The 23,248-nt window shown below is 40.4% G+C and overlaps 1 protein-coding gene across 3 annotated transcripts in view; it reads left to right on the forward strand.

Annotated features, from left to right (window-relative positions):
- Positions 1–23,248, forward strand: part of MDGA2 (MAM domain containing glycosylphosphatidylinositol anchor 2) — a 584,772-nt gene that overhangs the window by 325,656 nt on the left and 235,868 nt on the right. For all 3 annotated transcript variants that reach the window (XM_087952463.1, XM_087952462.1, XM_087952461.1), the window contains exon 6: positions 9,644–9,913. In XM_087952463.1, the coding sequence (XP_087808589.1) occupies positions 9,644–9,913 (270 nt within the window). The remainder of the gene's footprint in view (positions 1–9,643; positions 9,914–23,248) is intronic.

The raw sequence follows: 23,248 nt of genomic DNA on the forward strand, positions 1-23,248 counted from the left end.
TTCTCCCGTATTTGCTTATTGGTCATCTTTGCTGTCCAAGAAACATGCAGGACACTTCTCCATCACCAGTCTATAGATTATTAAAAATAAGAGCTTGAAAGAGCTTGGAAGATTCACTATATATCATTCTGGAGTTTGGGCCTGACATCCATCTTGCCAAACTAAGGATTCAACCATCTGCATCTACAATATACTCTGTGAACTATTAGGAAGAGGCTGTCTTCATCCTCTTTCTCTTACACATAATATCCAGACTTGCTCCAGACACCATTAGATATTGTTGTTACTCCTGTCAGTTGGAGTCAGCAAACTATTGGAAAGCATTTTCACTTGCACAGTGTCTTGTGCTTCCATCGGCTATCCTTTACAGCAAGTATAAAAAGATATCATTGACTGAAAGACCATATTCTTCCAATAATTGCTAGGTATCCTGGCCGTTCCAACACTACTTATCTCCAGTGGCTGCTTAAGGATAAACAGTCCATTCCATAGCGTAGATGGCTAGATTCTGTGCAGCAGCCCTGGAGATTCGTCGGAAAAACATGTCTAATCAACCATAGCTATTTTATACAACAAATGTGGCAAACCCGTTGCACTGCTTATTCCTTTCCCTTTTAGTATTAAACTGACTACAGGCCACACAGTTTACGAATTGTAATTTTAATATAGTTAGACCATGTATAATCGATAGACTGGATTTTATCATAGATTTTAGCTGTTACATTATTTTATACTAGAATTTTTAATTGTATGTTTACTGAGTGTTTTTATTTGTTCTGGTCTCTGGTCTATGACTGTAATACATTGAATTAATAATAAACTGAATTGATTGAATATCCAGACTGAGTTGCCTTTTGCTCCTCTGGAATGTACCCCCTCCCTCCTGGAAATCCACCCACTTATATTTAATCCTTCTTTCTTTGCATGTGTACCTCACTTTTCATCTCAGAAAAGCGACACACATAAACTATAGGCAGAGCATGAAGCACACAATCATGGCTGCCATCTTGACTTTTCCCATGAAATCTGGCAATACGTCAGGTTTGTGTTCTCATGAGAGGATTTTGTATCAGACAGTTTCTAAGTGGATCGGGCCTACTGCTTTTCTTTGATTTGTGTGCCTTTAGTCAGGCTTTTGTTGCTTTGAGGATATAATGGCATGGTTTTGGTTTGTGTGTATGTATGCATGTTGTCTTCCTGTTTACTTAGTGTCAGATAGACCTCTTAGGCCCTTTGTACATATTTTCTCCCTCCAAGACATGCCATCTATCATTATTCCCCCACAGTTGTTATTTCTGAGTGCTTTGGGATGAAATAGGCACCATGCATTCTTTTTCTTTACCGTGGCCCTCTTTGACCTCCCTCCTTCCCCTGACGCACAACAAGCTTTCATCTGAAGCATTCTGAGACCCATTAAACTGAGCAAAGCTCTGGTTTTCAGCTGGGCATTCTCTTTTGTTCTCCAGGCTTTTTTTTTGCTCTTCTTTGTAGCAATCAAGTGTGTTTGTGGCACAGCATTTTAAGAAAGGGCACAAGCCGTGCAGCATGGGGGAAGGTGCCACAATCTGGCCATCCAGAAGAATGTGTCTTTCTGGGCATTGGTTGAGGTAGACCCTAATCTAAAGACCTTTAAAGCCACGTTTCTTCCAAAAAAAAAAAAACAGCACAGTTCAGCCAACAGGCCAACAATGTGCATCAGACAATGCTTGTTCATAATTTGTCACATGTTGTTGTTGTTTTTTTTTTGTCTTCTGGGCCCTGCAGATTATTGTTTTTGCTAAGATGACATGTCTTACTTTTCATCTATCCATAACAGCAACCTTTTCAGCAGGCTTGGAAACAAATGCTGAGAGAAGGAAAACTATTTTTTCTTCTTCTATTTAGAGAACAGCTACATTAAACTGAAGATTTTTGCCCCAGCTAGTCATTTCAAGAACTGCAACTTCTCTGACCTTTTGTTTTCTTCTTCCTTCTTGATCCCATTTTTCCCCCCACTGCATTCCAACTACTTGCCCGTGGTTAATCTAACCATGGGTTACTCAGGTAGCCTCATTGGCGGGGTTGCATGACATTGAACTATAGTTTCATAGAAATGTGATCAACTAGTTTAAGGTTTGGTGTGTGTCACGTAAAAATCACTGCTGTAAGGCTCCATCCTTTTGGCCTTTAAGTCTGAGGGCAAAGAAGGGCATATTATTGATCTGTGTGATTCATTCCAAGAGTTTAATAAATGCTTTAAATAGCTGGTTATAGGCATCTCTTTGCTGGGCTGTGTTGGAACAGAAGCTGGAAAGATATTTCTCCATGATGGTTTGGGATTTGAATTCCTGTAGTGTTCAAGAGTTACCATGAGTATCTCCAGGGGGAAGCAATTTGTGTAAGTTACAAAATGCAAACCATATCACTGTTATTTGTTTATTTAAATGATTTATATGGCCACCCATCTTAAACCCAATTCTGGGCAGCTTACAACAAAACAACCCAATAACTATAAAATAATAAACCATAAGAATAAAAATCCAGCTCCTTAGTGGTCCTTTTGGGATGCCCCACAGCCAGCTCCAGATATTCTCATTCTGTCTCAGAGCTCGGGTAGAAAGCCAGATCTTGATGACTTTCTGGAAGGATAAGAAGGTGAGGATCTGCCAACTCACTGAGGGGAAAGTTTTCCATAAGGTATGAGCAGCCTCAGAGAAGGCATGCTTCCAAGATTCCACTAGGTGGCAAAATTATAGAGAAGGAACTTAGAGCAGGCTTTCCCTACCCTATCAGATCTGGTAGAATAGGCAGATACTCTCATGGAAGGGCAGTCCCATATCATGATGTATTGAATGCCTATTCCCTATTTGAGCTGGACATTAGAATAGAATATTCTTTATTGCTCCACTGTGGGTGGACACACAAGGAATTTGTCTCCAGTGCATAAGCTCTCAGTGTACATACAAACAACAAAGTAATATAATCATATGATAGCAATAGTAGAAGATAATAGGCAAGACGAGAAGGATAAGAGTAACACAGCCCTACTATTACTACATTACATACATACATACTACATTATTTTACCTACCACATGACTACATTGCATACATACTACATAAGGATTCTGTATAGCAATAGCATTCAGGTTTACACCGTATTCCTCCTCATAGTGCTTTACAGCACTCTCTGGGCGGTTTACAATGTAAGCATTATTTGCGTATTGCCTCCAACAATCTGGCTGCTCATTTTACTGACCTAAGAAGGATGGAAGGCTGAATCAACTTGAGCCCTGTCAGGATCGAACTCCAGGCTGTGGGCAGAGTTTGCCTGTAATACTCTATGTAATTTGCATCATGATATCACTGTATGTGTGCCATCAATCCTAACTGGATGTAGACATCTGTGATTAGACTTCAGTGCTCAACTCCATGATCTTATAATTCTATTAAGTAAGTAAGCAAGTAGAAAGATGTAGGAATTAGGCCTGTGAGAAGGAGGTTGGATTTGTTTCTGCAAGATGCAGTTTGCCTTAACAAGGAACACTGTGTCACTTGGATGCTTCTTCTGGCTATAGAAACAGATGGAGTCCTCAGGAACACTTAAAAGAGAACAGTACAGCTGCTTTGCTTTGCTTTTAGAAATAGAGGCAGAGTGTTGCATTTTTATTAATTTTATTTATTTCTATTTCATATTTCTAAACCACCCATTTCCCCTAGACTGCCTTTGCTGGACTGCTTTCAATCGAATGCTTTTGTTGAATCACCATCAAATATTACAACTGCACAGCCTTAGTAGGAACAGCAGAATGAGTTCAGGGAAAGAAAATAAAGGCAGTGTAACAAAATAAATCTTATGAGGAAAATGTGAAGGGACTAGAAGCTGAGCCAGGAGCTGTAAAAGAAAGGGAATACAATATCACTCTCAAAAGCCTGAAGGTTTGTCATGTAGGAAAGGACAAATGCTCCTTGTCAGTTGATGCAGAGGACAGGACAGAGGTGTGTTCTGTTCAGGTGGGGGCTTGGTTGTGCTCAGGTTGGTCTTAGTTACTGGGGGATTTGAGCTGGTGAGCTGTGATCTTGCTGTTTGGCTTCGAGTTCGTGGTCGTGCTGCATCTTCATGGTGGGGGTCAGTTCGCTTCATGTATGGCTCAGAGGGGTTTGAAGTGGGTAGTGATACAGCTGCAGTGCGGCTTCTGGTCTGTGGTCGTGTCTCATCTTCTGTGTGGGTGTGAGTCTGCTTTTTACGTGGAAGTGTGGTGGTGGCATCTTGTGTGGCCCTCGTGGGTGTGGGTCTGGTGTCATTCATCATGTTAGGTACTCGTCTGTTCATGAGGGCGGGTTTCCAAATGGCTGGTAAGCGGAGGTGTCATCTCTTTTATTCATGCTGTGTGGGCGTTTTTCTATCTCTATGGCTTCTCTGATTATTCTGTTGTTGAAGTGTTCGGTTTTGGCGATAGTTCTGGTATTTTTAAAGTCAATCTCATGTCCTGTGGCTTTGAGGTGTTGGACCAGGGAAGAGGTCGGTTCTTCTTTTTTGATTGAGTTCTTATGTTCTTCAACGCATGCACTTATTCTTCTGTTAGTTTGTCCAATGTATGTGGCGGGGCAGGCAGTGCAAGGGATTTCGTATACTCCTTGGTTTTCTAACTCGATTTTGTCTTTAGGGTTTCTTAGGATGGTGGATATTTTTCTGTTTGTGCAGAATGCTGTTTTAATGTTGTGTTTTTTTGGAGGATCTTGCTGATTTTGTCTGTAGTGCCTTTTATATATGGGAGGAGGGCTTTGCCGTTCTCTTGTTCTCTGTCTTGGATTTTGGTTGGGGTTTCTTTTTGGATTAGGTGGGTAATCTTCTTTCTTTGGAATCCATTGGCTGTGAGTACGTTGGTGAGAGTGTTTAGTTCGGTTTTTAGGTGTTGTTCATCAGCTAAGCATTTTGTTCTGGAGATGAGTGTCTCAGCTACAGAATTGATCTGTGCTGGGTGGTGGTGTGAGAGTGCATGTAGATAGCGGTTTGTATGTGTTTTCTTCTGGTAGATGGTGTGTCCTAGGGAGCCATTGGGTTTTTTGTATACCAAGACATCTAGGAAGGGAAGTTGATTGTTAGCTTCTGTTTCCATGGTGAATTGTATTTTGGGGTGTAGGCTATTGAGGTGTGTGAGGAAGTTGTTCAGTTTTTCTTTCCCATGTGGCCAGATTATGAAGGTGTCATCTACGTATCTGAGCCAGAGTTTGGGTTTGTGATCATATTTTTCTAGAGCTTGTGTTTCAAAGTGTTCCATGTAGAGGTTTGCGATGACAGGTGAGAGGGGTGATCCCATGGGTGCTCCTTCTATTTGTTTGTATTTTTGTCCGTTGTAGGTGAAGTATGTATTGGATAGACAGTGGTTGGTCAGATCTAGGATGTGCTGGGGGGTTGTATTTGTTTTGGATGGCTGTCAAGGCTTCTTTTATTGGCACTTGGGTGAAGAGGGATATGACATCAAGCTCACTAGTAGGTCGCTGGGTTGTAAGTTTTGTTTCTTTATGATCTCGATGAACTGGAATGAGTTTCTTACATGTGAGTTGATGGATTCTGCATAGGGCTGTAGTTGTTTGGCGAGAAATTTGGCTAGGTTTTGTAGAGGTGAGCCTATGGAGCTGACTATTGGTCTAAGTGGAGTTCCTTCTTTGTGTATCTTGGGGAGACCATAAAGCTTAGGGCATCTGGATGATTTCTCTCTGGGTATGATTCTTTGATGGATTTCTTCACTGATGGGGGAGGCTTTTATTTTGGATCTGGTGGTTTTTTCTAGGTAGGTGGTGGGGTCTGTCTTTAGGGGTTTGTATGTGGGGTCTAGGAGTAGGTTGGTTAACTTGGTTTGGTAGTCAGATGTGTTCATAACCACTGTCGCGTTGCCCTTGTCTGCTGGTAGGATTATTATGCTGGTGTCTTCTTTCAGATTACGTAGTGCAGTTTGTTCTTCTTTGGATAAGTTGCTTTTGGGTGGTTTGCTAGTGCAGAGGATGTTGGTGATTTCGAGTCTGATTCTATTAGCATCATCAGGGTTGGTTTTGGTCAGGCTGGTTTCAACTCCGCATATGATGGTTTCTGTGGGGATGTGTTTGGGAGCGACAGCAAAGTTGAATCCTTTTGAAAGGACCTTGGTTCGCCAAAACCGAACACTTCAACAACAGAATAATCAGAGAAGCCATAGAGATAGAAAAACGCCCACACAGCATGAATAAAAGAGATGACACCTCCCGCTTACCAGCCATTTGGAAACCCGCCCTCATGAACAGACGAGTACCTAACATGATGAATGACACCAGACCCACACCCACGAGGGCCACACAAGATGCCACCACCACACTTCCACGTAAAAAGCAGACTCACACCCACACAGAAGATGAGACACGACCACAGACCAGAAGCCGCACTGCAGCTGCATCACTACCCACTTCAAACCCCTCTGAGCCATACATGAAGCGAACTGACCCCCACCATGAAGATGCAGCACGACCACGAACTCGAAGCCAAACAGCAAGATCACAGCTCACCAGCTCAAATCCCCCAGTAACTAAGACCAACCTGAGCACAACCAAGCCCCCACCTGAACAGAACACACCTCCAGCCAATCAGAACATGGCCAACCTCCAACCAATCAGAACACAGCCAAACCCCCAACCAATGAGAACACACCCCCACCCAATCAAAACACAGCCAAGCCCCCACCCAATCAAGTCACACCCCACTAGCAGTTAAAAGGAAGAAGCAGTTGCAAGCTCACATCACTCTGAGAAGCACAGAGTTGAAGACAGAAGCCTGAAGATGATGAATGAGACTTCATCGAAACGTTGCCTAGATACTTCCAATCTTACGCGGAGAAAACCCGAATAACCAAAGATCTATATATATATATATATATATATATATATATATATATATATATATATATATATATAGAAGCAAGCTATACTCTGAGAAGCACAGAGTTGAAGACAGAAGCCTGAAGATGATGAATGAGACTTCATCGAAACGTTGCCTAGATACTTCCAATCTTACGATAACCAAAGATATCTATCTATCTATAGATAGATAGATAGATAGATAGATAGATAGATAGATAGATAGATAGATAGATAGATATAGATATAGATGATATAGATATAGATATAGATATAGATATAGATATAGATATAGATATAGATATAGATATAGATAGATATAGATATAGATATAGATATAGATATAGATAGATATAGATATAGATGATATAGATATAGATATAGATATAGATATAGATATAGATATAGATACAGATACAGATACAGATATACACATATCTATCTATACCTATACCTATACCTATACCTATACCTATATCTATATCTATATCTATATCTATATCTATATCTATATCTATATCTATATCTATATCTATATCATCTATATCTATATCTATATCTATATCTATATCTATCTATATCTATCTATATATTTATGGTATTCAGTTTTGTTCGGGTATTTTCCCACGTCATTATAGTTGTGCTTTTAAAGTTGTAGCAATGTTTCGGCAGAATTTCATCTGCCATCATCAGGCTCTGTATAGTGTTCGTCTGTGAGTCAGGCTTTCACAGCCATTTCTGTTTTAAATTTGGTGCTAGCCTACTATTATGTTAGAATGGTATTTTTTCTTCATCCTGATTGGTTGGGAGTCTTGGTCTGTGTTTATTGGTCTTGGAGTTTGCTGTGTTCTGCTTGATTGGTGTTTCTAATATCTTCTGTCTGTTTTGTGGCTTTTTTTTGTCTTGATTGGTAGGCAACATTGTGTTTCCTGTATTGGAGGCTTTTAATGCGGCTTGGCTCCGAGTAAACGGATGGCTTATTATCTCAATTATCTGGAAGCCTGCACTCTCAAACAAAAAAATCTCCACACCACAAGCCAGGCAAACACCTGGGCACAAACAGACTCCCCCTGATACCTCCAGCTCAAACACACCCCAACCAGGCACCCAGATGAAACCTAGCTTCCTAATAAATGATAGCCGTCCGTTTACTCAGAGCCAAGCTGCATTAAAAGCCTCCAATACAGGAAACACAATGTTGCCTGCCAATCAAGACAAAAAAAAGCCACAAAACAGACAGAAGATATTAGAAACACCAATCAAGCAGAACACAGCAAACTCCAAGACCAATAAACACAGACCAAGACTCCCAACCAATCAGGATGAAGAAAAAACCATTCTGGCACAGCAGTAGGCTAGCCCCAAATTTAAAACAGAAACGGTTGTGAAGGCCTGACTCACAGATGAACACAATACACAAGCCTGATGATGGCAGATGAGATTCTGCTGAAACATCGCTACAACTTTAAAAGCACAACTATAATGATGTGGGAAAATACCCAAACAAAGCTGTATACCATACATATAAATACCCACAAAAACTTAAGAACATACACACACACACACACACACACACATGTATATGTATATGTATATGTATATGTATATATACATATGTAGGTCTAAGTGTGTTCGGGTCTTTTCCCGTGTAAGATTAAGAGTATCTTGACGACGTTTCGGCGAGGTTCCACTCGCCATCCTCAGGCTGGTGCTTTCAGCTTCGTGCCAGTACAAGCAGTGTGTGATCGGAGCTGCCGTCTCTCTATAAATACGGGGGGCTGGTGTGCTAGGCTGGTTGGCTGTGCTGCTGCCTCTTGATTGGTTGATGGAGTTGATGTTGGTATAATGGGCTGTGTGATGGCCTTGTGAGTTTTGTTGTGGAGATATCCTGGATCTTGTGCTTTAATCTCCTGGGTCATTTGTGTTTTGATCTCTTTTCCATTAGCCTCCCGTGTTGTAACGGCTTGGGTTATTTGTTGTGTGGTGATCTTGTGAGTTTTATTGCTGTGGTATCCTTGGTCTTGTGCTGTGATTTCCTGGGTCGTTTGCTGTGTTGCAACTTCTTGAGTTCTTGTGGTGTAATTTCCTGAGTTTTCTGATGTGATATCCTGAGCGGGTGGCTGTGATGTAGCATTCTGGGTTTTGGTCTGGCTTCGAGTTTGTGGTCTGGGTCTGTGTTCTTGGCATGTGTCAGCTTGTTTGGATTTGGGGTTGGGGGTTGTGACAACTGGTGAAGCAGCCATGGTCTGGTTTCTGGACAGTGGTTGTCCTTCATTTATAGGATGGGTTTTCTAATGAAAAAAAGATCACTACAAAACAAACGACCCAGGAGATTGCAGCACAAGATCCAGGATATCTCCACAACAAAACTCACAAGGCCATCACACAGCCCATTATACCAACATCAACTCCATCAACCAATCAAGAGGCAGCAGCGCAGCCAACCAGCCTAGCACACCAGCCCCTCCCCCGTATTTATAGAGAGACAGCAGCTCCGATCATACACTGCTTGCACTATCACAAAGCCGAAAGCACCAGCCTGAGGATGGCGAGTGGGACCTCACTGAAACATCACCAAGATACTCTTAATCTTACCTGGGAAAAGACCCGAACTCACCTAGACCTACATACCTGTACTCGTGAAAATCTACGAATATATATATGTGTGTGTGTGTGTGTGTGTGTGTGTATGTGTATATGTATATGTATATGTATATGTATGTATCTTTACTATTATGGTGTACCAGGACTGATTTATCATTGTGATCTGTTTACAGCCTCTCCTTCAATCAAACTATTGGTGGATGATCCCATTGTGGTGAACCCTGGAGAAGCCATCACTTTGGTTTGTGTCACAACAGGTGGTGAGCCACTCCCAACCCTAACCTGGGTAAGATCTGTGGGTACCTTACCTGAGAAGATAATACTGAAAGGTGGGACGTTGACCATCCCTGCTATTAATTCTGATGATGCTGGCACCTATAGCTGCATTGCCAACAACAACGTGGGGAATCCAGCAAAGAAGTCCACCAACATCATTGTCCGAGGTAAGAGTTTTCTACAAGTATAGTTATTTATCATCAGATTAAGCAGCTGTACCACAATTGGACTGGGTTTTGCTATAAAGGTCTTTTATTCTCTTACCATCATGTAATAAATCCGTCCACTTTTTTTTTTTTTTTTACTGGAACATAGTCACGAGAACAAATATGCTGTTATGTTTTGAAGGTTTTTTTTTCTTTGTTTTTAAAAATGTCTACGTATGCAAGAGATATTATTGATTTCTGCTTACTTATAGAAACGGGTTATCCATAGAGAGTTGTGTTTAGTAATGCAAGAAGCTGCCATACAGGTCTACATTTTAATTAGATCATATCCAGATTGTTCAAATGTGATTCACCTGAGACTACCCCAGATAGACTGGTAGCTAATGGGAGTAGAGGGATGATGTCATGCCTGTATGAAAGATCTATAATTGTTGTGAATTACTTCACAGGCACAATTTAAATTCATAAATGGCTTGAGCTGACCATCTAAGGGACCTTCTTTCCTATTTGAATTTGTCAGTATGTTAAAACCTGCAGGGGAGTCTTCTCCGAAATACGCCTATAACAAAATTCTATATAATGGAAGGCATCCCTTCTGCAAAAATGCAACTCTTTTGCTAGACTTTTAATTATTAATTATCTTTAGTATTAATTTTAGAATCATAATATTCTTTTTGCTCTTTTTAATGGAAAGGTAGGGTTGTAAATTGAATTGGTCAATAATATACCCCAAGACCATTTGGGCCATATGTGGCAGTAACCTTCTAAGATTTTAGGCCAATGTTTTAATAAAACTACTAGAAGATGATGAAGATTGAAGTTGATTTTTTTTTTTTTTTACATGAAGAGTATATGTGTCTATTATGTCGCCTCCCCATGGCCAACACATTCTGGATGATATTTTAATTTAAGCCTTCCCTTTATGGAATCTTCATACTCCATTTATCATAATAAGCAACCGGGTTCAGTTGTCACTGTTGCACTGATATGAGGGTGAATTGCAGCTTTCTCATCTAAGACCAAGAGAATGCTGCAAGTTTGTCCTCCAGACACCTTTTCTCTTCTTGCGTGAAGGCAGCTTAAGAAAACCGGCTTTAAAGCATCCATGGTTTGCTATCCTACAAGTCTGAAGTTGGGGTTGCTTGCCTGCAAATTTCATAAGACTATTTGAAGATTCCAAAGTGATCTGTGGAAGATTCCTCTTTTCCAAAGTTATTTATTTATTTATTTATTTATTTATTTATTTATTTATTTATTTATTTATTTATGTCAATTGCATACAAGATAATAGATATAAGTAAAAAACATAGTTATGAATACATGGATACATATAAGAAAAATAAACAAGAAAAGAAACAATAGGACAGGGACGGTAGGCACGTTGGTGCGCTTATGCACGCCCACAACAGACCTCTTAGGAAAGGGGTGAGGTCAATAGTAGACAGTCTAAGGTTAAAGTTTTTGGGGTTTGGGGAAGAAGCCACAGAATCAGGTAGAGTATTCCAAACATTGACCACTTTGTTACTGAAGTCATATTTCCTGCAATCAAGTTTGGTGCAAATAACCTTGAGTTTGTATCTATTGTTTGATCTTGTATTGTTATGGTTAAAGCTGAAGTATTCATTGACAGGTAGGACATTGCAATGTATGATTTTATATACTATACTTAGATCGGACTGAAGGCGGCGTAGTTCTAGGTTGTCGAGGTATAGAATTTCAAGTCTGGTGGCATAAGGTATTCTACAATGAGTAGAGGAGTGGAGAACTCTTCTTGTGAAATATTTCTGGACTTTCTCATCAGATACGTAATGTGGGTTCCAGACTGATGAGCTGTATTCAAGTATTGGTCTAGCAAATGTTTTGTATGCTCTAGTTAGTAGTGTAATATTACCAGAGAAAAAGCTACGTAAGATTAGATTAACAACTCTTAATGCCTTTTTGGCTATGTAGTTACAGTGGGCTCTAGCACTTAGATCATTAGAGATGAGTACTCCAAGATCCTTTACAGAATTTGGATCATCAACAAGGTCTTGACTATTCAGCCTGTATTTTATTTTCTGATTTTTTTTTTGCCAATATGTAGGACAGAGCATTTATTTGTTGAGATTTGAATATGTGACCAGGACATGATTTCTCTTCCCTCTGGGTATTGTTTGAGGCAGTGTTCCCCCCACCCCACCCCACCCCCACAATTTTTTTAGACTGTGTGATTGTGCTAAATATGTTTGTTCATCCCCTCCACCCCACTTGGCACAAAAGCAAAAACACCCTGCATGATGACTCTGCAGTGAGGCACTTTAAGCACTTAATGGCAATGTAGTTTTCTGCAGCTGTATGTTCTTCTATCCAGCTATGATTATTTCATACCTTCGAGTCTTGTTTTGCTCTTTCTGCCCTGCTACTCCCATCAACTGGGAAGTGGGTTGCTTGCTTAGGAGCTTTTGCAAGAGAGAACTCAAATGGAGAGTTTTGAATTATTTCAGTGTGAGGCTCAGCATCAATAACATGATTTAGATAGAATAGTTGCCATCCATTTCCCCCTGTTTGATTGTTAACATCCAGACTTTGAAGTTTGTAGTAGATCAGGTTGATAACATTGAGACTTGGAGAGATAGAGAGAGGAGTGGAATTGTCAGGTTGTATGATGTGATGGATAGTTTGGTGGATGCAGTCAACAGAGAAGCAGATTTAAATCCCTAATAGTGCATGGAAGCTACTATCATAATTTTGGCCAATTCCCATCCCACCATCTTGTTTGTTCACTTGTTTTCAATATAAAGATCTTCCCCACATTGGCAGGGATGGACTTTTATCCTGCCCTCCAAAGGAGAGGACAGTTAAAAATTGCTGCCTAACAAATTATCTTTGCCACATCTCAAAAATTAGGCCAACAAAGTCCTGTCTTATAAGAGTGAGGGAACCATTTATGGTGTTATTATTGGGAATGGGAAACAGAGGTTGACTGTTCCCCTTCCCTGTTGTCTTTCTCCCCCAACCCCATACTATCGAGTCTTAGCTACCTTTCATTATGGTGATCTCTTCCTTTACCTGCATTTGGACAGTGCAATTGCTGCTGCTGCCCCATATGTAGCAACTATGTACCAGAGGTGATATTCAGCAGGTTCTGACCAGTTCTGGAGAACTGGTAGCGGAAATTTTGAGTAGTTCGGAGAACCGGTGGTAACCTTCCCCCAGGGGTGGGGAGGGAATGTAGATTTTTCAGTATCCTTTCCCTGCTATGCCCACCAAGCCACGCCCACAGAACCGGTAGTAAAAATATTTGAATCCCATTACTGGATGTAGCCTTGAAGGACAGAGGAAAGGACCATTACCAACGCAATTCAGATAAAGATAAAAGACGAAAGAAGGGAAGTACATTTGAAAAGATTGATGTCAGTCCTATAACATAGATCAGACTAGGAAATAGATTGTCAGGATTCCAATACACCCATAGCAAGTAAACCTCTGAGGCAAGTAGATTCCTCAAAGAATAGCTTTATTGGATATATCATATTGGCACAGCTCTGGTGGAAACTGACTCTGGAGGTTCCTGTGGTTTTCACCTAATTAAAAGTAAACTTTTTCCCCTTCCCCAAACAGTCAGTCACATGGTCCAATCAAGGTACCGTCTGGTTGCCCGGTAATGTCACTCCTCCTCTCTCTCCTCTCTGACCAGATGTGAGAATGTCCTTGGTTCCCAGGAGAAAGTATTTTGTTTTGGCTACAAAACCCCAGCTATCTCTATTCCCACCTCCCTATCCCTCAGCTCCAGTGTGGCAACACTGAAGCTCCAAAATAGCTCTAGTCAGGTCAGCTTCAGGGTTGACATAGATACTGTGCAGACCTAAAGATAGTTTTATTAAAACAGCTATAGTAACTTAATCTTTCAAGTCTTTCTTGAGATTGACTCTTCCATTGGTATCTTGGTAACCTATCTTCCTCTGTCCTTTAAAGTCATGTTGTATACTGACTACATCATGAGAACAATCTGAAAACAGAGGTAAGGGTGGTGCAGTGATTAGAAATTAGTATGGCAGATTAATTCAGCTCACTGCCAGTTATTCAATCCTCATTGGCTCACAGTTGACTCATCCTTCCATCCTTCCGATGTAAATTGTTGGGGGCAATATGCTGACTCTGTGAACCACTTACAGTAGAGAGTGCTGTAAAGCACTCTGAAGCGGTATATAAGTCTGAACCTGCTATTGTCCTGATGGGAGGGAGCAAGAGATCCATGCAGAGGCAGGGAAGAGAGAGAAAAACAGGCAGCAGAAACAGGGTAGGGTTTCCCTTTCTGCTCCTCTCTCCCCTAATAGCAATTGAAACAGCCAAGACTACCAATAGCAAATTTGGTTGAACCTGTGTTATCCTCAGCAGTTTTAAAAAAAATGGTCCCAGAGCTACAGAGCCACATGGTTGGATGGAAGAGGATGCTCCTCCAGCAAGCCAATTAGAGCCCTACAGGTCATTGGCCTACTGTATTGGAGGATCCAACTCCTTGGAAATCACAAAGTTATATAGAGGAAGTTTGTTCTGTGTTCCACAAGAAAACCTTAATTTTCTTCCAAATGACTTTGCTTCAGGCCGGCCCTAAGATGAAGATATTATGTGGATAAATGGCAAATCATTGGTAAAGAGGCTATCTGAAAGCTGAGGAAAGGAAACTGTGTGGCTGAATCAGAGTAAGATTGTGTGAATGATCTCCGGTCAACTTGCATGGAGCACATCCTTTGGTGTAGACAAAACTCTCTTCTTTAACATAGCACTTTGCTTCAAGAGGATGGGTCCAGCCTGATCCATATCTTCTGTTCAGTAAGAGGGCTACTCTGCTCTACTGTGTAGATTTTTTCTGCTTCCTTTTGAAGGGGAACTTTGATCAAAGCTGGGATGAATCAAAGTACCTTTTTGAAACTCTGTAGGCTCCTGTGAAATACAGCTACGACAACCATCTGAGAGGTCTTGAGGAAATGGCTGGACAAAACAAGGCAATATTTTTTTTTAAAGGGGAAAAAAAGAAGAAGATAGAGCAGCATTTAAACTACATGAATCAGAATCAGGTAATCAGAAGCATAAGGAATATTTTTTCCAAGGTGTACTCCTGAAATATCAGTGAATTTATTTTTTTCAATCTCTGTAGTTTCAGATGTATTATTTTTATTTTGAAAGAAACAAGAAAATTGCTTCCGATTACTATGGTGTAATATATGTATTTATATCTATCTAACTCTATATCCAACCATATATTCACACTACAAGTAGCCTACTCATATTGTACAAGCAATGATTAAGATCTTTTAACTATAACATCAGGTAATGGCTTTTCCAACTCTCACCAGATTTCTCCAAATTATTCCCTACCCTGAAACAATGAAAAATGACTCATCATTTTATTTTACCTTTCTCTGATACCTATTGATGCTTAATGCATTCCATTTTTGCTTCCTTGTGGCTTGGACTCCTGCTGCCTATGGAATATGGTTGAATCACGTCATAGAACATTTTATTCTGATGAAGCAAATTTGTTCTTCTATAAAAGAAAAGCTTGGTCCTGGCAGGACTGGTTGACTATGGCTAAAAGCTTACTGTCATGCCCCCATCGGAGTCTGAATCTGAGGGGGAAGACAAACAGCTGACAGAGAGCAGAAGAGTGGCTCCGTTGACTCTAGAGGAAACTGGGGAAGGGCAAAGTCAAGCTGGGCAGAGCAAGGGAGAGGTAGAATAAGGGAGAAGGAGATTTAGATGAAGACCAAGGCCCATCTCCTTCTAATCTTAGGGTGTACACGGAAGAAAGCAGAAGAGAGCAACATGGATTGCGTGGCTTATGAGGGAGGAAAGGGCCCCGATTCTCTTCACAAGGCACACCTGAGGATGGAGGTTAAAGGAGAGGGAGTTGGGAAGGGTGTTTGTCAGGAACAAATGCTGAATAGTGTTGAGATTTGTGGCCTGAATTCCTGGCATTCCTCCTGACTGTTTGAAATACTGCTGTGCTTCTGTGTGCTTATCTTGCCTTGCTGGAATTTTCTTGGACTCATTATCTTGCCCTGCTGGAATGATTGATTGCAATCATTCTGCTTACAGCATTTGGACTGGAGTATCTGTAGCCAGAGGCTGCTGCAGATTCGTGGGAGAGCTTTTCTCCAGGCTGGAGAATAAATGACATGTTGGGGCAAAGTTGGAGCAAATAAAGGATCCTCATACCAGTTCTCTGGCTGTGTTGCCTTCATGCCATGCCCTGGATCATCACACCTACATCAGTTTTCAAGGAATTATAGATTAGTAGTCTTCCCAAGCCTGGCATGCATACACATACATACAGGTGGGTTGGGATTACCATTCGTAAAATCCCAAGCTAGTGTGACCAGGAGCTCTGGGAGGTGCAGTTCCTGCACATCAGAAGAGAGCTCAGTTGGGAAATGTTAAATTGTGGTTTCCAAAGAATCTTAGAATTCTCTATCCACCTAGCAGTACAAACTCTTCTTCCTTATCTAAGTATCCTCAAAAGTGTCCAGTTTTTAAGCATCATAGAAGCCAGGACAGGCATGTTGTTCCTCTCCTCTATCTATTTCTATAATTCCTTGCCATTAGTTATGGGTTCAGATTGCTTATCCTTGACTTAATCACTTTTTTTAATTAAAAAAAAAGTCTTGTTCACATCTTCCCCCTTCCTTCTTACACTTTTATGTAACCAATATTACCGAGAACGACTGATGTGTAATTCCTCTGAGCACCTTCCATAGGTATTGCAAAATAAGATTATAGTCTTCTCTTTTCTTTTCTATGTGAGTTTAGAAGAAAGTAATCTAATTACAACATACACTGGGGAAAGCAGGCCCTGAAGAATTAATGTACAACCTTTTTCCTATCAATTCTCTTTCAGTTTAATGAGAAAGAAATCAGTTTGGAATTGCTTTCAAGGTGAAGAGACTGTCTGTGAAATTCTCATACTCAGAGTTTGGTATTCTAAGAAAGAGTGCAGAGAAGAGCAACAAAGAGGATTAGGGGACTGGAGGCTAAAACATATGAAGAACTGTTGCAGGAACTGGGCATGTCTAGTTCAATGAAACAAAGGACTAGGGGAGACATGATAGCAGTCTTCCAATATATCAGGGCTGCCACAAAAGAAGAGGGAGTCAAGCTATTCTAAGGCACCTGAGGGCAGGACAAGAAGCAGTGGGTGGAAACTAATCAAGGAGAGAAGCAACTTAGAACTAAGGAGAAATTTCCTGACAGTTAGAACAATTAATCAGTGGAACGACTTGCCTCCAGAAGCTGTGAATGCTCCAACACTAGAAGTTTTTAAAAATATGTTGGATAACCATTTGTCTGAAGTGGTGTAGGATTTCCTGCCTAGGCAGGGAGTTGGACTAGAAGACCTCCAAGGTCCCTTCCAACTCTATTATTCTATTCTATTTTATTCTATTCTAAGTATTTCATTACAGGGTGGACAAGATTTATGTGTGAATATCCTATATTTCATCGTACAATATTTTCTCTAACAATTTGTTAGACTTTCTGGCTTTCTCACTTTCAATTGAATCCCAAAATAAGACATCATCATCATCTGCAAACCCCTCCTATCTTGCTTATTTTTTTTTTTCAGATTAGAGAGTGAGAGCAGCCAGGAAGCCTTCTGAATGATGAGAAGATATGCACCAGAAAACAACAAGAAAATATCCTCTCCTGCCCCAATGATAGTCAGCTGAAAAATGCCACAAAAAAGAATCCAGTTCTTAACAGCACTAAAAAAAAAAATAAGATAGAAAAACAGAAACCTTTTTCATGGTGAAAGAAAACCATTGAGAATTAACAAGTAGATGTTGGCATAGAATTAAATAGCAGTTGATAACAGTTCTGCTGAATCTAACAAAGAATTTGTTCACCAGCCTTTTTTACGCAAGGATCAACTGGATGGCAATGGAAAGTGCACACACTATCAAACTAAGAGAATCCTCCTGGGGATATTCCTAAGTGAATGAAGGCAAATAAACATGTCTCAGGATAATACTGCAGGATCCAATCTGGGTCAACCACTGGGACCAGAGGTTTAGTCTTCTGAGCTTTCAGACTTGTGCTGGAGCCTCTCCTCAGGGAACTCCTCTCTAGCAGAATGTGTGAGAGAAATTCCCTGAGGATTGGCTTCAGCACAAGTCCGAAAGCTCAGAAGACTAAGCCTCTGGTCCTGGTGACCAACCCAAATGGGATCCTGCAATATTCCTCAGCATTCAGAGCCATGCTGTCTTCAGTTATAGTTCTTAGTTTTATCTTCTAGATCAGGGATGACAAACTCAAGGCCCCCAGGCCAGATGTGGCCTGCAGGATGCTTAAATCGGGCCCTTGGGGCTGGCCTGGAATTAGCAAAGGACTGGCCTGCGGTGCCTCTGGCAGCCAAAACTGGATGTGGGGTGTGGCATGGGGCTGTAGGAGGCCATCCAGGCCAAAAATGGGCCATGGAGAGTGTGTGCAGCCCCCCCCCACCCCCCGCATCCCATTTTGGCCGGCAGAGTGCTGCAGGAGGAGTCTATCCCATCTCCACCTACTGGCCAGCCTGTGGAGAAGTACAATGCTTATCTGGCCCTTGAAGAAATCCATTCAGGATGACAAGTTAAAAAATATAGCTCCCAGGAAAGTTAGGTGGATAACTAACAAAGTGATTTAAAAATGGAAACCCCTATTTTCATCATTCCTTCTTTCCCCCTCCTTTCACAATTTGCATTCATGAGGCAACTGGTATATTCAGTACTTCATTAGATGAGTTGTTTATTCCAAAATACATTGGTGCTGTGATGATGCAGTGGTTAAAGTGTAGTACTGCAGGCTACTTCTGCTGACTTCTGATTGCCAGCAGTTTGGCAGTTGACTCATTCCCACCAGGCTCACGGTTGACTCAGCCTTCCATCCTTCCAAGGTGGATAAAATGAAGACCCAGATTGTTGGGGGCAATAGGCTGACTCTGTAAGCTGCTTAGAGAGGGCTGTAAAGCAGTCCGAAGTGGTATATAAGTCATAAGTGCTATTGCTATTGCTTAGGAAATAGACATTTGCAGGCACTTCAGAAATTCTAATTTTTCTGCTTTGTTTTGTGTCTCATCTCATTTCTTATAAAATGGCATAGGAAGTGTGACCTTGCAGCAGATTCCTGTAGGACAGAATGTACTTCTCAAGGTTTCAGATCTATCCTTTGTTTAATTTCAGTTAAGATAAATTGCTGCACAATTTACAACTGCTTTGGTTAACTTCATGAATGTTTTTATCAGAAAGTCAATAGAGGGGATATGACATCCAAGATCTCTTGAACTTAGCATCTTTTAGTGGCTGGACTAACCTTCACTTTTGGGTCATCTGGCAAGACACTATTTTATAGTGATTCTTATCCTTTTTGTCAAGTCGTCCAGAAAGTAGAGCTGGAGAAGCTGGACAGTTTAACACCTACAGTTGATCTGCAGTGTTGCACATGTTTCCTTCTTGTTCCTCATGCTGATCAAAATTCCGACTGACAAACCCAATCAAAAGAGGCACGGTCAAGACGTTCCAATGTCTTAAGGCAAAACATTATTGAGTACATCATTTCGGCATTGATGAGGGCAAAACCAGATCTAGCTACTTCCTGCACATACCCACATAATTAAAGTATAGAATTCTCCCTCCCGCTATTAGTGCAGGTCACATGATCCAATTGAGTGTCATTATATTGTTATGAGAAAAAGTTTTTGAGGTTGGCAAACACCTGCCGAAGTGTCCTTGGCTCTCAATGCCTGGGGTTTGTTGTTGTTTTTTTTTTATGTCTGGAGCCTACATTCCATCTCCCTCTTCCCTTCTTCCTGGGTTCATTGTCAAGCTGAGAAGCAATAATGGTTGCAACAGCAAAATCATGACACAGGTACATGGAACTACTGGAGAAGGACATTTGGAACTTTGGAGCCATCAGAACTATATGCTGATGATACTAGACTAGGTTTTTCTTTACCATTCAAGTCTAAGGAACTAGTTCAATCAGTATCTTTAAATGTTGCCTAACCTTCAAAAATGTCTAGATAAGGAAGAGGACACTTCAAGCACTTTGATAGTATCTGTGAATCTATGATTCTATAAGTACCGAGTGAATTCTATATTTGAAAAGAATAAAGGAAACTGACACTATTCAGGTTATCCTGAGATATTGTGTGTGTGTGTGTGTGTATCACACACAGTATATGCATGTTCCTTCTGTTCCCCTTGGATAAAGATTTCATGAGTCATGGAATAATAAATGAGCCTTTCTGCATATTTATTCATAGCAACTCAAGCCTGAGCCTCGTGAGATTAAACAAAATATAATTAAAATTCTATCCTGATTTAGAAAAAAAAAAATACCCTGCATCACCAAATGAAATCTTCAGGCGATGAGAAGCTAGGAAGAGGAAATGAAAAAGCTATGAAACCTGGCTGATCTTAGCTGCACTTCAGCAACCTCAAAAAGAAGAACAAGGGGAAAATGCTTGAAATTATATACCTTGTCATTCATCGTGCCTTTTCCTCCTATTCCTCATTGAAAATGAATAAATTAAAGTTCAGAAATGAAGATTTCTTCATGAAAGTTATATTTCAGAAAGATAAAAAAAAAAAAAACAAAGAGGCCATTATTGAGCTGTTGTGACTTCTTTTCTTATTCTTCCTAGAAACAGACAGATCTCTTTTCTTTACTACATCTTCTTCAAAAATATCTCTCTTTTTCCTCCTTTCACTCCTGGATAGCCATAGTACTTAGACTTATATACTGCTTCATAGTTCTTTACAGTCCTCTCTAAGTTTACATAGTCCCCAACAACCTGAGTCCTCATTTTACTGACCTCAGATGGGTGGAAGGCCGAGTCAACCTTGAGCCAGTGAGACTCGAGCTGCCGAACTGCTGGCAGTCGGCAGTCAGCAGAATTAGCCTGTAAATAATGCATTCCAGCCAATGGGCTACCACAGCACTAGGTGCTATTCTATTTACCTCTAACATAATTTTAGTGGTGCAAATGTTCAGCAGGTTCGGAAATCCATTTGAACATCTCTACTAATTCTTTTTTATACTGCATGTGATTTGTTATATACAATTCTGCATAAGTTGTGCTTTGGTGCACCACTTTCTCTACTGCAAAAACAGAAGGCTAATTGCATTCCAGATTGCATAAATAGCTCAAAGAATGCTAATTTGGTCCGTTTATATTAAAATGTCAATCATACAATGTTCTTCCTTGCCAAACTTTCTAAAAGAAAAAACCAAACAAACCAAAGTTGCCTGAAAATAGGACACGCTCGGTGGCTCCTTTTGAATGAATTTTGAAACCCCATCATATATTTATGTGTAACCCCTTCAGCCCCACCCAAAAAAGAAAACGAACAAAAATTGATCATATACATTTGTCAGAAACAAATCTTTATCCATGTTTTTGCCTAAAAGAAATAGAAGCTTTATTTTTTGCTCTGAAGATAGTGAATGCTTTTAGAAGCACTGATGTTATGTCCTTCCTGCCCTTAGGAACAGAAAGGGGAATATTGGTCCACAGTTTCAAAGAACTACTTCATAAATCTTAATTGACACCTGTCAATTTTGCCACCCCCACCCCCAGTAATGGGTAGATTATTGCAATGTGCTTTTTGTAGAATTCGCTTTAGGAAGGATCCATCTATACTCAATGCAAACCATCTAGGCTTGATGCAAACTGTGATAGTTAAACTGGTATCTATACTGTATATATCAAGGTCATATTTTACCCATCTTGAAATAACTGCATTGGTTACAAAAAAATTTGGAGTGCAATTTGAGGTGTGTTGGCTTTAAACATTAGCCTAATAAACCAGTGTTTTTGATTTAGACATTCTGAGAACTTTAAGTTTAATTCCCCAGCCAAAGTTTCCCAGATTGGGAAACACTTCTCTAAATTAATAGGGCAAATCTACTAGAAGGACTGCATTCTTCCGTGTGATCCTGCTGAAGAGGAATCTGTCCAAGCACTAAAGTCAGAAAGACACTATTTCATGAAGACCTATTTCATAGAACATATGAGTTCTATCAAATAGAACCTCTTGCTCAGTGGAGAAACCCCTTAAAACCAGGGTGTCCAACCTTGGCAACTTTAAGACTTGTGGACTTCAACTCCCAGAATTCCTCAGCCAGCTTTGCTGGCTAGGTTGAAGTCCACAAGTCTTAAAGTTGCCAAGGTTGGACACCCCTGCCTTAAACCAACATCTGGCCCTTGTTTGAAAAGGGGAAGGGGATCTTCAACTTGCTGAAACAAACTGTTCTATCTCTTAACAGTTCTTACCAAAGGAAGGTTGTCATTGGTTGTATAAGAAAGGCCTTTCCATGCATTATTCCAAGTTCTGAACTTTAGAGATTTGGACTTCCCACTTAGCACCCATTCTTTCAGTTTTGCAAAATGAAGTTCAGGCAGGCTTTTTATTATTAGCTGATGTGTGCATGTCTATGGAGATTCTCAGTCACCCAGGTCAAGGTTGTCCCAAAAGTGCTTTGCCAGAAGGCAAGTGGACTTTCTTTTTCCCCCCCTTGAACTTGAATGAAGAGTGAAACATTTTGAAGGGGAAAAAAACCAAGAAAGTCCAATTACCTTTTGGAAAAGCACCTTTGGAACTGATGTTTGCATATTTCTAAGTTGGGTTTTAATTAGTTTATTTATTTTATTTATTTATTTATTTGATTTGCCAATTGTTTACAAGATAATAAGTATAAGTGTATACATAGTTGTGAATACATGAAATAGGTACATATAAGAAAAATAAAAGAATAAGAGAAACAATAGGACAGGGACGGTAGGCACGTTGGTGCGCTTATGCAGGCCCCCTACAGACCTCTTAGGAAAGGGGTGAGGTCAATAGTAGACAGTCTAAGGTTAAAGTTTTTGGGGTTTGGGGAAGAGACTACAGAGTCGGGTAGAGTATTCCAGACATTGACCACTCTATTGCTGAAGTCGTATTTCCTGCAATCAAGTTTGGTGCGGTTTACTTTGAGTTTGTATCTATTGTGTGCTCTTGTGTTGTTATGGTTGAAGCTGAAGTATTCATTGACAGGTAGGACATTGCAATGTATGATTTTATATACCATGCTTAAGTCAGACCGAAGACAGCGTAATTCAAGGTTTTCTAGTTCTAGAATTTCAAGTCTGGTGGCATAAGGTATTCTACAACGAGTAGAAGAGTGGAGAACTCTTCTTGTGAAATATTTCTGGACTTTCTCAATTGTGCTAATATCAGATACGTAATGAGGGTTCCAGACTGATGAACTGTATTCGAGTATTGGTCTAGCAAATGTTTTGTATGCTCTGGTTAGTAGTGTGATATTACCAGAGAAAAAGCT

The sequence above is a fragment of the Notechis scutatus genome, chromosome 1 (genome assembly GCF_049901735.1).
Source record: "Notechis scutatus isolate UNSWTSFEM ecotype Mainland chromosome 1, rNotScu1.2, whole genome shotgun sequence".
Classification (NCBI taxonomy): Eukaryota; Metazoa; Chordata; class Lepidosauria; order Squamata; family Elapidae; genus Notechis; species Notechis scutatus.